This window comes from Tuber melanosporum (genome assembly GCF_000151645.1).
Source record: "Tuber melanosporum whole genome shotgun sequence assembly, scaffold_122, strain Mel28".
NCBI lineage: Eukaryota > Fungi > Ascomycota > Pezizomycetes > Pezizales > Tuberaceae > Tuber > Tuber melanosporum.
The window spans coordinates 155702-168805 of record NW_003298780.1 but is presented as its reverse complement, the minus strand read 5'-3'; the positions used below and the strand labels follow the sequence as shown (position 1 = coordinate 168805).

Genomic DNA, 13104 nt, shown 5'->3' with positions numbered 1-13104 from the left:
ATCATACTTGTATACCGGTACTCGAGTACATCTACAAGTGCATTAAAATACTTTCTTCTTTCTCACCCTCTCACCCCCCCTCCAAGCATAACCTCATTAAAAATACAGTACTGCTAGCCAAATCTAAAAAACTCGTCGACTCACTCACTCACTAACCCCGCACCTTTCGGTATCACCGCCACCACCAACTCCACCGCCTGCCTGTGAGCTCACTCACTCAGTCCAGAGGCCATAAAAAGACAAATAAAAGCGACCCCGAACAAAACGAAAAAGAAAAGGAAAAGGAAAGCCAGAGTTCCAACCCACAGAAGCAAACTTTTTTCAACGGATGATTGCATCTTCCCTCCCAACCCATTCCCCTCCTCCCATGACCCATCCGCCGGACCAACTAATGTTACAGATTTGCCCCTCGCCCGAACAAGAAACACCCATAAATAAAGAAAATGAAAAGAAAAAAAAAAAGCGAAGTGAACAAACCGGGTATAACCATTCCATCCCTGCCCCAAAGAAAGTAAAACGGAAAAACAGCGCCAAGCCGCGAGGAGATAGACGATGCGAGCGATAGCCTTGAAAAAAAAAAAAAAACTTGTATCAAAGAGCGACTCATAAGTAAAGGATTTTGGTCCGGCAGGAGCCGGGCCCGAGACAAAAGAAGCTCCTCACGTGTATCAGGGCCCCAAAGTCCGTATAGGTAGGATGCTGCAATAAATGGAATGAACAAACGAAATGCAGAAAAAACAAACGTGACATAAAAGTTAGGACATTAAACGTATTTCTCTCGGCGAACACCATGAAATGAATGCCTGTTCCCCAAAGAGCAAGTCTTTGGGGGGCTAGGACCAGGCGGTGGCGGAAGTTTTCGATGATGTGGCGAAGGCATGGAAGAAGTGTACACAGAGTTGGAGTCATCCTCACTAGGTGGCAATCTAGGTAGAGGAATGGAGGGAGGTGGGTGTAGCGGTGGTCCCGCAGCTCCGGTCCCAGATGGCCCAATGGCAGTCATGGATTTTCTGCGGAGGGACTTGGTCCGGGGTGGTACCGCAATTCCAGCTTGCAGATGGTGCTTCTTGATTGATGGAGATTTTGAGAGATTTTGTACCTCGGAAGGCGGCGGGGACCGAGAATCAAACATGGACACTGGGCGCTGTGGCCTCGCGGGTATAGGGGTCGATTTTGCCTTTGGTGATACAATTACAGATGGAGATGGGGGGTTGGACTGGGATTGGCGTGGTCGCGTACGTGGGTATGATATTTCAGAAAGGACGCCGACCGTGGACACCGCAGATAAACTTGGCCGAGTGGAAATGGGTGGGGTAGGCATCGGAGAAATTGCTCCAGGGGGGATCGCCGAGAAAGTCGAACGTCTGCTTCCCAGCTGGGGGTGGCCATTAGAAAGAGGAATAGGGAGTGAAAAATTGGGAGCGGATGGTGAAGGTGTCCGTGGGATCCAGTATAGATTACCATCACGGTCCATGACTGACAGTGGCCTCTGGGAAGGTGGTTTTAGATCCATTGATGAGCGTGATCGAGCCGACAGTGCCACAGAGGATCGCTTGTTTCGTGTCGAGGACCTTTCGGGACTCGTGTCTGGGGAAACAGTGGGAACCCTGGCACCACAGGTAGAGCTGAGAGAAGAAAGCCTAGACCCACGAAGATGTTCCAAGAGAATGTGATCCCCGGACACTGTCGTCGTAAACGATCTCCCCGCATCTAAGGAAGACCGATAATACGTGGAAGCCCGTTTCGAGGTATTTTCGTCTGATACAGTCCCGCCCCCAACCGAGCCCACCGCGCGATCTATAACAAATCTCCTAGAGTGGCGAGGGTCATCCTGCTCTTCACCTTCTTCCTCCTCCCGTATACCGCTGACGACTTCGCTCACCGGCTTATTCACATTTCCTTCCCCAAGCCTGCTAGCTTCGGCCCTTATACACCCCATCCAAGCATCCATTTCCTCCGCTCCATCAAAAACTAACAAGAGAGACACTGCAGTATTCTTTGCAGGACCCTTGAATGCAATTTTAGACAAGAAAGAACCTTTTCGTTCAGGCAATAAGCTACCATCAGGACCAGCGCTCCGGTAAACCTGCAATACCCAAGGCCTACCAGGAATTACATCGCTCGCAAATGCGATGGAGGTTGAAGTTAGCTGTAGCGTCTTCTCTGGGCTTCGATCGTGAGGGCCATCCCCAGCATATTGAAGGAGAAATCCCTCGATCAGCACAAAAGTCTTGCGTGTCCAATCCAAATCTACGGACCTGGTAGAAGCATGGCTTCGGTGCAGAATGCGACCACGCCTGTCTTTTGGGTTCTTGCCACGCTCAGAGTTTCGCCTGATCAGTGTTTCCATTGAGAGAGAGGAGGCCGAGAGGGAAGCCATTCGGATAGCTTGGGTGAAGGCCTCGCTAAGAGGAACAGGCTCCCATGATTTCCGAGAAGGTGAAGAAGGAGAGTGATCGCTTGTTGCGCAAGTGTTAAATACCGGAATAGATAAAGAACGCTTCATTGAGGGTGTAACCGGCGTACTTGGGACGGAGGGTCTACTACTTTCAACAGGTTTGGTGAATGCTTCAGGCTTTGTGATGATATTAGATAGAGACTTGCTTTTCCCACCAAAACGCGAGAATAGCGAAAAGAAACCCTTCTGCTGCCTTGGGGTATTTAGAACCCTGGAATCCTCAAAGCCCCCAACTAGAGGGGCCAGCGGAGGGGTAGCCATGAAATATGTGCGGGTTGGTGGTGGTGGTGAGCCATCGACTACCGGTACCGGTACATGCGCGCTGGTTCCCGCAGATTTCGATCCATTGCCACGTTCGAACATCGGGCATCCAACCGGGAATGCAGAAGTCGGAGAGGTAACAGAGCACTCGATTCCGGAGTGTCGGATAAAGGAAGAGGAAGGGGATGTACCGGTATGTGCAGGAACCCTGGACAAGAGGAAAGCAAGAAATCAAAAGAGTGAAAGACAATGGAGGCTGCGAGTAAGGATTGACAAGGACATGAATGAAGTCAGAAGCAAGAACAAGAAGGGAAGGAGGGGGGGATGAAGGGGGTCTTCTACTGTACTCGAGTGTGGGTGTAAAGGACGAGCAAGGGGAGAAATGGAGTGGATGAGAGAGCAAAAAAAAAATAGAGAAATAAAACAAAAGAAGTAAAAAAAGCAAAAACTAAAATAAAATAAAATAAGATAAAAAAGAAAGAAAAGACGGAGGTGATGTTTTGGGGAGTACCGGTAGTGAAAGGGGGGCTGGCCTAAGCTGAACGGTCAGGCTGGGGTGGAGGAGGAGGAGCGAAGAATCCCCGAACGGTTTTGTCGGGGGGGGTAGCCATGGCAGCAAGGACTCCCCCACCAACAGAGATGTCTGATGGGGTGATGCGGTTAGAAGGTGATGAAGAGTATTATGATGATACCGAGTACTGCGTACGAGTATTGAGAAAGGAAAAGCCCGGCTAGTATTAGAATTGATTTGGCCAGTACTGGTGTCGCACGATCGTATGTACCTGCCCAATTGTTGATATTGGACAGGAGGACGAAAAACAGAATTCCGTGAGAGGAGATGCACACCGGAAAGGTTTTGTTCTAGTGGACAAGATTGTTTGGTTTATTTTGTTTCTCAATTAGAACCAATTCAGTTGGCGGATCGGATGCTCACTGTTTCCCATTCTTAAATATCCCACGTTTCTGCTTTCGAAGCCTGGTCCTGTTTCTGCGTCCACTACCGGCAAAACAATGCACAGCACCGCCGGGGGGGGGGGTGGACGATGCCTACAGTATGGTCCATTGGCCCACATGGCACTAGTTTCTCGCTCTCTCCACTACCGTATCGGTATAGTATGATATTTCAGCATTTCGTCCCGTTGTGGTGGGAAGGCAGTGGGCCCGCTCGCTACATCGTGCTCGAGCAGTGAGCTATGGTAGTTTATGACCCAGTCTCAAGCAATTATGACACCTTTACAAGTATTTTCTCTTGCCCTCGCGTACTCCGCGCTTGGAGCTCAGTCGTGCTGGAGCTCGTCCCATGCAACCACCAAAACAGCCCTGAGCCACAGGAACAGGAAAGGAAAGGAAAAAGGAAAAATAAAAAAGCAGGAACATGAACGCCCACCACCACAAAATGGCCAAAATACAGAAAAAGAAAAGGAAAGGAAAAAAGAAAAAAGAAAGAAAGAAAGAAAAAAGGTGTGTAAAATACCGGTAAATACAACGGGACGTGCATGATCGAGTTGAGATCCCTGGTATGATACCAACTCCTGTCGGTCTGAACTTCTCAACTCTTCCCGTTAGGGGAAATATGGCTGGCCGCATATAACCCACTCTAGCGCTCGAGCAGCAACGGCGGGGGCCAAACCCCTGTTCAAAGTTCCCAGTTGCACGGCACACCATCCGTCACCATCCTTCTTGCTTTCCGGTACCGTACTCGAGTACCGTACTCGTACAACGTTTTACCCGAAAAGCTCTCTCGTTCGCCCTCGCAAGCAAGCGGGGACCCAAGATGGGCTCATGTGGATACCGGTACCAACGTGGTTCAAGTGTGGCGTGGCCGGTGTTTCATGGTGGCTGCCGGCCGTAGTGCCCGCCGCTCGTGGCTTCTTATGATATTCCCCGTGGTTTTGCGCTTTTCCAAAAGGTGTCGTCCTGAGAAACCCCCCCCAGCCTTACCGCATGTCCTGTGGCACAAGTACCGGTACGGTACGAGTACTTAGGGCCTGTACGGTATTTAAAGAGGAAAAAAAGAAAAAAAGAGAAAAAAATAGAAAAAAAAGAGTCAATCGAACGCAACATAACGCGAGACTTTCGCAACCCTCTATTTTATGCAAGGTAAGTGGGAGAGTACCATGGAGAAGAAGTTAGAGTTATGGGGTAAAAAGAGAGAGAGTATCATACCGGTATTCTACACATACCGATACTCATACCAGGTGAGAAGTACCGGTGCCCGAAAATGAGAATTTGCAGGATATGTATATACAGTATGGCGAAAGATCTGTGTCTGTGCGAGCGCCCATGCAAATTCACCACCCCTATTTTCGGATATTTCTTGCTCGCCAGCCACGAGCACCAGAGCGGCAACTTTCTTTTACTCGAGTATGATATCTTTTATTTCGGAGTAAGATTACAGCGACGCAATCTGCAAAGTACTGTACATTATCTTATCCCATCGCACTTCAATGTAAACTAGACCGCAATAAGCTTGATGGGCATCAAATTCTGATATTCGATATTCAACCATCCATGCATGGAACCGTACTGTAATCTACTGCAAAGTGTTTCTAGCTGCCGAAATAGTCGTTGAGATTAATACCGTTTGATTGTGCACAGAAAAGAAAAAGAAAAAAAGAGAAGAGAAGAGAAAACCCCCCTTTGTCCATCCGTGCTTGCCATGGGCTGGTTGAATCGACAATGCCCAATCCGTAAATCCCATTTCTCCTGAACCTTGAGGGGTTAAACATAAACCGTTGAAGGCCAAAATTTTGTGCCTCCCCCCTCTCACACTTCCTCTTTCTTTTGCATTCCTTCTCCAATTTTTGTTCCTTCTCTTCAACCGCCTCATGCACAACTCCTGCACCGTGAAATAAAACATTAACCTTCTCACTATTGGGACGAGGAGCTAGTCTAGGTTACTTGAGTACCAATACTCCCGCCCCTTATGGCAAGGGCACATGCATACCGGTACTCGAGCATAGCAGAAAGTGCAGATCCGGGGGAGCGAGGAGGAAGAAGGAGAAGGAAGAGGAAGGAAGGAGGGCAGGGGGGAGTCATTTTGGGCGTCTAAAAAGGCATTTTTGGTCAAAATTGCGAGCCCTTCCTTGCGTGTACTGTACTCGTAGTATGTACCGGTGGTCGGTTTTGCCATAACGATATGCAGTAAATCTATATTATCATACCCTGGCCAAACATTAAAAGATTCAAATCTCGGAAAATCAGGACATTCGGTCCCATACCGGCAGCTTGCGACCACTCCGGAAGTGTGCATTCTGTTGCCAAGACGGTGTTATGGTACTTGTACCAATAGTACTCGCACGCAAAGTCTGTCCCCAACCTTTAAATTTACATATGCCCACACGGGTAGGGATACTGTACCCGTATTGGTAAGTGTTCAGTGGACGAGATCTGCTGCGGTTGCCCTTTTTGTGGGTGGAGTGAACCCGATTGATCCGCTGGAGTGTTACTATAATTGTATTTCTATAGTATTCTGTTTTGTTTCCATCTGCTTTCGAAAATCTTGATGATAGTCCCCAGACTGCAGTTCCACATCCGATGGGCTGAGTGGGGTTGAGGCTGTTACCGGTACTGGTATTGTAACGGAGTGCTTGCTCGCAGTTACTATCGTACCTCACCCTTATCTGATCTGATACGATACCCAAGTTCCAGGATCTACCGCACCTGCTTGGTTTACCTACCGTGCCTGTCTCCTTCTCTACCACCACCACCTGCTTCCTTTTCTTCCCCCCAAGCTTCCGCAACAACCTCTACGAGCTCCGAAAAAAAGAAGAAAAAAGATACAACAACAAACTCAGAAGAGATGCCAGATGTCAACAAACTCGAAGCTGTAGCAGGTACTACCACTACTACTAACGCCTCACCTCTCACCGTACAATTCACCACCACCACCACCACCCCTGCCCCTCCTTCCGCAACTGCCGCCGGACCGGCAACCGCAACCACAACCACAACTATAATGCCCCGCACCTCCACGGAAGCCCATTCTCCCCTCCCCTCCCCAATCTTCCAAACCTCCCGCCCAACCACTCCTTCCCCCCGTGCCTCCTCTTCGAACCTCCACCATTACCCCCCTCAGCACCACCCATCAATCTCCTCCCGCCGCCCCTCATCCTCCCTCTCAATCGGTTCTTCGTCATCTCGTCGCCCCTCTTCCTCAATTCTCTCACCATCCTCAGTCGATCAATCCCTCCCGCAGCGTCTGCCCCGTCAACCAACCCCTCAGGATGCTGCTGCCTTCGCAGAACTCCACCAAGAGCTCGAGACGGAGCAAGAAGCGCAGGTCAATAGATTGCTAAACATGATCCGCCTGCAGCAACTCCAGCAGCAGTCTCAGAACCAAGGTTCGGGCGGTAGCGTCATTGATGACAACTGCTCCACCGCTGCAACCGTTGATTCGAACTCTACTCTCGGCGCCGCCGTGGGTAGTGGGCGAGCCTTGTCACCAGTCTCAGCATATAGCCGTAGCGGACGCTTATCCCGGGAGAATTCAACTACTTCTGCGAGTAGGGGTAGGAGGAGAAGGTCAGGCTCCAGGACTTCTACGGCTACTTCGACTTCCAGTCCTAGTTTTCCGACTGGAAGCTTCATTCCGGATAATGCTAGTGATACTTCTGCCAGTGTTCCCTGGCTCGGATCCTCACACAGTGACATGGGATTCTACATTGCGGAGGCGCAGATGCTCACGAGGGAGAACGAAATGCTAAAGAGGAGGATTAGAGAGCTTGAAAGACAGGTTTCGGAACTTAGCTCCAAGTCGTCGACCGCTGGGAGCGATGTTGCGTCGCCGGGTGGCACTACTTCTTAAGTGCGCGATGAGGGGGGGGGATGCAGGACTGTTACTACCGTCTTCATTTATTATCCCGCTGAGTCTATTTGTATTTTCATTCCTGTCTCTTCTTTATTCCGGCCTTTCCCCATTCCGCCCCTCCAACATTTATCTATCCACAGCGGTGTTCCTGTTTTCCGTGCTTTCTTCTTCTTTCCGGCCTTCTGTGATTTGCTTTTGCTTAGTTATAGTGGTCCCGATTGATGTTTATTTTTAGTAGAAAATAACGATAAACACCCCTTCTCTCCTCCATTTTGTTTCACTTGTAATTCAACGAAAGTACACAACAAACGTGTTTGTGGTTGCCAGCTTGCTATTGCCATTGTCATACTGGTACGTGTATAATATTGTTCTGGGAGAGCATGGAAGAAGCCGTGTGCTGCCATCGTCCCATAGCGATATTCAATAAATTTATTTATCCTTGTATCGCCGACCAGGCCTCAACAAGCGATAGGAGCTTATGTAACTTTCGTCACCCAAGTAAGATGGCTGATGACCCTCCAATCGCCATCAAAACTCCCCATTACACAACCTTCCAATTCTCACCAGCTCCACTAATCAACGCGTACCGTTAGCCATACACTGCTCGAATTTGCGTTCCCATAATACCAGCACAGAGGAAGCTACCGGGTATCCGCACCGGGCCTCAAGAGGGTTCTCAAACCGACGCAGGAGCCAGATCCCCGCGCCGAGGTGGCCCTCGGGGAACCGTCAAGATAGCTCATATCTGCCGCCCGGCGGTGGCAGATATGCCATCGCTAGGGGAGGCAATTATGCTATTGTGGTAATGCCATTGCGGGGAATTAGACTTCTAAGTACCGTGCAGACTCGTATATATAGTAGCTGGATTGTTGGTTTCGTAAATTTGTATATCGCCTTGCGTGTTAGCTGATAATTCGTTCTCACGGTCTCTACATTATGTTAGTGTGGTAGCCCCTGCTCTCCGGGATGTTATCTATCGTGCAGAGAGGGAGGAGGAGAAACCTGAACACGAAATTGGATTATTACCTTCTCAGACGGTATCATCCTCCATCACTCGCACTGCAGTGACTGCAACTGTTGAAACATACTTCTCGCACTACTGTAGTGTTACTCCTACTACTGATACTTTCTCCTTGCACCAAACCTGATGGCGCATCTAGACCTCCTGGATTATTGAAGGTACCTCCTTGCCTTTCTCACACACCTCTTTTCTCTATTATTGTTATTGTTCGCTCAAGCTATTTGTCTTGCTCCAAAACAGTAGATAGTCAGGGTCTTCAGCTCTTCCCTTTGAAAGTGTTAAGCATTCAAGTTTCTCAAGCAATCGATCACTTCTTCACATCTCGTATCATCGTTCTATCCAATATTCTCACAACAGCAACAGCCGGCAACCTGCAGCCGCCGGGATTGGTAAATTTACCGGTCTGCCCATTTTTCCATTGTTAGGAATGGAAGCAGCCGTGGCACAGATTGGGGTACGACCAAAGCAAAACAAGTGGACTGCCTACTCGAGTACGGGACGCATGCTAATGAGTATCAGTCATGTATTCAAGGCTGCTCCTTTTCCACAGCTCTTATCATATCAGTAACAATGCCCCTTTTGGCACCTTACCAGAAGAGGGGCTCTCCGCGCCACAGGTCAAGACTGATCGACTACCGTGCTCAAAACGACAACAACCGAGTTTCCGGGAACCAGCGGTTCTCCCTTCCTTCCTTCCTTTCCCATCACACCTGCACCGCGTGGTAAAGGTGTACTACTACTCGTATTATAAAAAGAAAAGAGTTGAGAACCGGTATTTTAGGTAAAAATGTTTCTTAGGACATCAAGGAGGCTTTTTACATCTACGGCGGGGGTGGGGGCGGGGGCGGGGGAGATACCTTCTAGGAATGATTTTACGCATTGTGTAAGCAGAGGAAGAAAGATATAGTGATAAAAAAGGTTCTGGGGCTTGGCTAACTTTTGAGTTTGGGGGTGGGGAAATATATATATATAGGTCATAGGAGCGGGAGTTGTGGGCTTAGCTGTCGCCAGACAATTATCCAAAAGGCCAGGAACAAGTACGTTATTACTTGAGCGACACAAAGCAATTGGTACAGAGACTTCGTCCAGGAATTCCGAGGTCTTTCCTCCCTCCCTCCCTCCTCCCCCTACTAATCAATCTCTAGGTGATCCACGCGGGCCTCTACTACCCACCCAACAGCCACAAAACCACGCTCTGTAAGACCGGCAGCGCCCTTCTCTACGCCCTCTGCGAAAAGTACCACATCCCCTACCGGCGGACCGGCAAATGGATACTAGCGCAAGACTCCAGCCAACTCGAATCCCTCGAGCGCTTGCATGCTCACGCCCGCGCTCTCTCCATCCCTATGACATGGCTTACGTCCGAGCAAGCGCGCTCGCGGGAACCCGCCGTCCGGGCGGAAGCCGGAGTTCTCGAGTCACCGCTGACTGGCATAGTAGACTCGCACGCGCTGATGACGTTCCTGCACGGCGATTTCGAGAGTGCCGGCGGTGACTTTGCTAAGGGCGCGCGGGTGGTCGACGTCCAGACGATTGGATCCGGCGGGGATATGGGGTATAGGGTTGCCGTGGATTATTGTGGGCAGGGCGGTGGTGGTGGGGAGTTTAGTATTTCTGCGGATGTATTGGTTAATGCAGCGGGCCTGTCCGCCATTGACATCTCAAATATGATTTTGCGGAGCCACCCGGAGAGGCTATTGCAGGCTTACTTTTGCAAGGGAACGTACTTCTCCTACTCTGCTCCCACGCCCAAAGTCAGGACTTTGCTGTACCCCACGCCGATCAAAGGCTTCGCCGGGCTCGGCACCCATCTGACCGTTGATATGGCCGGGCGTGTCAGGTTCGGGCCCGACGTGGAGTGGGTGTCGGAGCCGAGCGACCTGAAACCCAACGGGAGTAGGGTGGCCGCGGCGATTGCTGCTATAAAGACTTATTTGCCCGGGCTGCGTGAGGCTGCGCTCGCACCGGATTATTGTGGGATGAGGCCCAAGCTGGTGCCTGAAGGAAAGGGTGGGGTTGGGCAGGTGGACTTTATCATTCGGGAGGAGGAGGGGTATGGTGGATTTGTGAATCTACTAGGGATTGAGAGTCCTGGTGGGTTTCGCGCATCTATTCATCTATAATTCTCTAGAGAGAGCGGATGCTGATTGTTGAATAGGACTTACTTCTTCGTTAGCAATTGCAGAGATGGTTGATGGGATTTTGTACAGGTGAATATTCAGATAAAATCTTGGTATTGTGGCGTGCGATAAATGATATCCGGCGAGCTCCAGAGCACACGCATTATACCCGTTCCCTCTTTGTGTCTATGATTTCCCATAATTCATATACAGTTACTACCCCCCGTTACTCCAAAACGGCAAGCATCTCCTCCTCACTCGTAAACTTCTCTCTCTCCTTCCCAAACCTCTTCCCACGCTCCTTCTCCGCCTCGTCAATCTTCATCCATTGTGCCCAGCTTATGGACTTCATCCCCCGACTTGAAACTTCATGCCTAACAGCTTCCCAGCCAAACTTCTTCTCTTCCCCACCGAACCTCATAAACTCCACTTCCCCACCCGTCCAGTCACTGACGATCCTATCGCCGGTGTCAAAGGCGTCGTACATGGTGCTAGCAATGACACCCGTAGGCCCGCGTTTGACCCATCCGCTGGCGTAGATTCCGGGTACGGGGATGACCGGATCCCCAGCTTTTGGGTCAAGGGGTTTAACGACGCGGCCATCCTCATTGGGGACTAACCCACGCTTCTCGTTGAAGGGGATGCCGAGGTCTTCGAACCCGGGGATTCGTTCGCTCAGATAGCCGATGCTCCTGAATGCCAGATTGGTGGGGAGCATTTCCGTCTCGCCCGTGCCGATAGCGCTGGAATTGGGCGAGAACATCGGTTCCTCTAGTCTATTCTTTTCGAACTCTATCGCTCCAATGCGAGCTGAGCCGCTCGCTGATGGGATAAACGCCTTTGGCGAGCGTAGGAAGCATAGCTCCCACAACTTCTCCGCGTCAGTCAGCTTTGTCTTCGGGCCTTTCTGTAGAACCTGCATGATGCGCTTCTGCGCTCTCGGGAAAGAACCCGGATCCTCGGGAAGTAGCGGGGCATGCACGGGGTGAAACCCGACTCCCTGCAGAGATAACAGCTCCCTCAGCTCCTTCACGGTAAACGCCGCCTGCAATAGTCCCCTCCTGCCCACAACTCTCACCCGCCTAACCCTGCTCCTTCTCAGCTCCTCAATAGCATACTCGGTGATATCCGTCGTTCCCAGATCGCCCGGTCGGGAGAGCAACATCCTCGCCACGTCCAGCGCAACATTGCCTTGTCCGATCACCGTCGCTTCCTCCGCCAGGTGCAGGTCCAGTTTCAGATGTCGATACTCTGGGAGGCCGTTGTACCAGCCGACGAACGCCCGGGCGGAGTGCACGCCCGCTAACGTGTCCTCGCCGGGGATGGCGAGTTTGCGGTCTTTGGAGGCACCGTAGGAGAGGAGGAGGGCGTCGTAGTGCGGGCCTAAAACGGCTAGCGGGAGGCTGCGGTGCGGCGGGTGTGGCCAGGATGTGCCGATCGGGGTGTTGCCGATGTACGTGAAGCGCGGGTCTTGGGCTACTTGGTTGAATTTGTCTTGACAGTTCTGGGGCGTTTTTGTTTTGCAAGTGTGAGTGATTGGTGGCGGTGGTGGGTGGAAGCTAGGGAGGGGAAGAGGGAACCTTGACTTCAGGATGATCTGGTGCAACGCCGAACCTAACAAGCCCGTACGGCACTGGTAATGACTCGTACATGTCTACCTTCGCATTGGCAAGCTTGCTCAGGACCCGGTACGCTGTGTAAAATCCGGCCGGCCCAGCTCCTATCACCGCCATATGGAGCGGCCGCTCTGGTCTTCCAGCCACCGTATTCAAACATCGGCTCCCAGGTGGCTTAGGCAAACCTTGCCGTAGTCTTGAGAATAATGGCAGTTTCGAGAATGTAGTTGTGGCGGACATGGTTGAAAATTTCCTTGTGCGTGTCATACACTACGAGTGCGGTCGATAGATATATTCGTCATGTGGGTCCAGTGAAAGAGCTTTTGATGGGAAACCCTCGCCAAAAATCTCTTATCAGACCCACGTGACGAATATATCTATCGGCCGCACTCGTACTTGAGTACTCATACTCTATCTAGTACCGGTAGTCAAGCAGCCTATGGCGGGGTTGTGCAGGTGCCCGAGACCATAATTTGAGCCGCGATTTTAGAGTGAGATTTTGTGGTTTAAGCTTTGTTTCAAGGTCATTTTAGCACTTTTGGTCGGCTCCACGCCAGGGTCCTCACAACCACACACACAAGCTTTATATTCACCAGTGCATGATACGAGTACATTACGGCATGCACCCCCGCAGCATCTACCGAGAGTTTGTCGACTTTGGACGGTTATCGAGGGATTATCCTTCCCTGGCGAGACAGTATGCTTGGTTTTATGACCCCAGTAATGTAACGCGATGTAATTCTCCACTCTAACTTCAGGCATGGGGTGAATAGTCTAGATGCAAGCTCGAATATCAACTTTAAAGACCCGAACGCCGT

The 13104-nt window shown here is 50.7% G+C and overlaps 5 protein-coding genes; 3 read left to right on the top strand and 2 right to left on the bottom strand.

Moving 5' to 3' along the window:
* Window positions 1-41: 41 nt before the first annotated feature.
* Window positions 42-565, top strand: GSTUM_00002145001 (uncharacterized protein; the record flags this gene model as incomplete). XM_002835978.2 has 1 exon in its annotated part: window positions 42-565. The coding sequence occupies exon 1, from the start codon at window positions 329-331 to the stop codon at window positions 563-565; it is 237 nt and encodes a 78-aa protein (XP_002836024.1). The 5' UTR covers window positions 42-328.
* A 3-nt stretch (window positions 566-568) lies between these two features.
* GSTUM_00002144001 (uncharacterized protein) lies at window positions 569-3386 on the bottom strand. XM_002835977.2 has 1 exon: window positions 569-3386. The coding sequence occupies exon 1, from the start codon at window positions 2819-2821 to the stop codon at window positions 764-766; it is 2058 nt and encodes a 685-aa protein (XP_002836023.1). The 5' UTR covers window positions 2822-3386; the 3' UTR covers window positions 569-763.
* A 2834-nt stretch (window positions 3387-6220) lies between these two features.
* On the top strand, window positions 6221-7526 carry GSTUM_00002142001 (uncharacterized protein; the record flags this gene model as incomplete). XM_002835976.2 has 1 exon in its annotated part: window positions 6221-7526. Exon 1 carries the CDS (start codon window positions 6522-6524, stop codon window positions 7524-7526), a length of 1005 nt encoding a protein of 334 aa, XP_002836022.1. The 5' UTR covers window positions 6221-6521.
* Window positions 7527-9337: 1811 nt separating this feature from the next.
* GSTUM_00002141001 (uncharacterized protein) lies at window positions 9338-10764 on the top strand (the record flags this gene model as incomplete). The annotated part of the gene is made up of 4 exons (XM_002835975.1): window positions 9338-9433; window positions 9524-9649; window positions 9696-10644; window positions 10709-10764. The coding sequence occupies 4 exons, from the start codon at window positions 9338-9340 to the stop codon at window positions 10762-10764; spliced, it is 1227 nt and encodes a 408-aa protein (XP_002836021.1).
* Window positions 10765-10896: 132 nt separating this feature from the next.
* GSTUM_00002140001 (uncharacterized protein) lies at window positions 10897-12549 on the bottom strand (the record flags this gene model as incomplete). XM_002835974.2 has 2 exons in its annotated part: window positions 12251-12549; window positions 10897-12174 (listed from the first exon to the last, which is right to left on the bottom strand). Exons 1-2 carry the CDS (start codon window positions 12401-12403, stop codon window positions 10897-10899), a joined length of 1431 nt encoding a protein of 476 aa, XP_002836020.1. The 5' UTR covers window positions 12404-12549.
* Window positions 12550-13104: the final 555 nt, after the last annotated feature.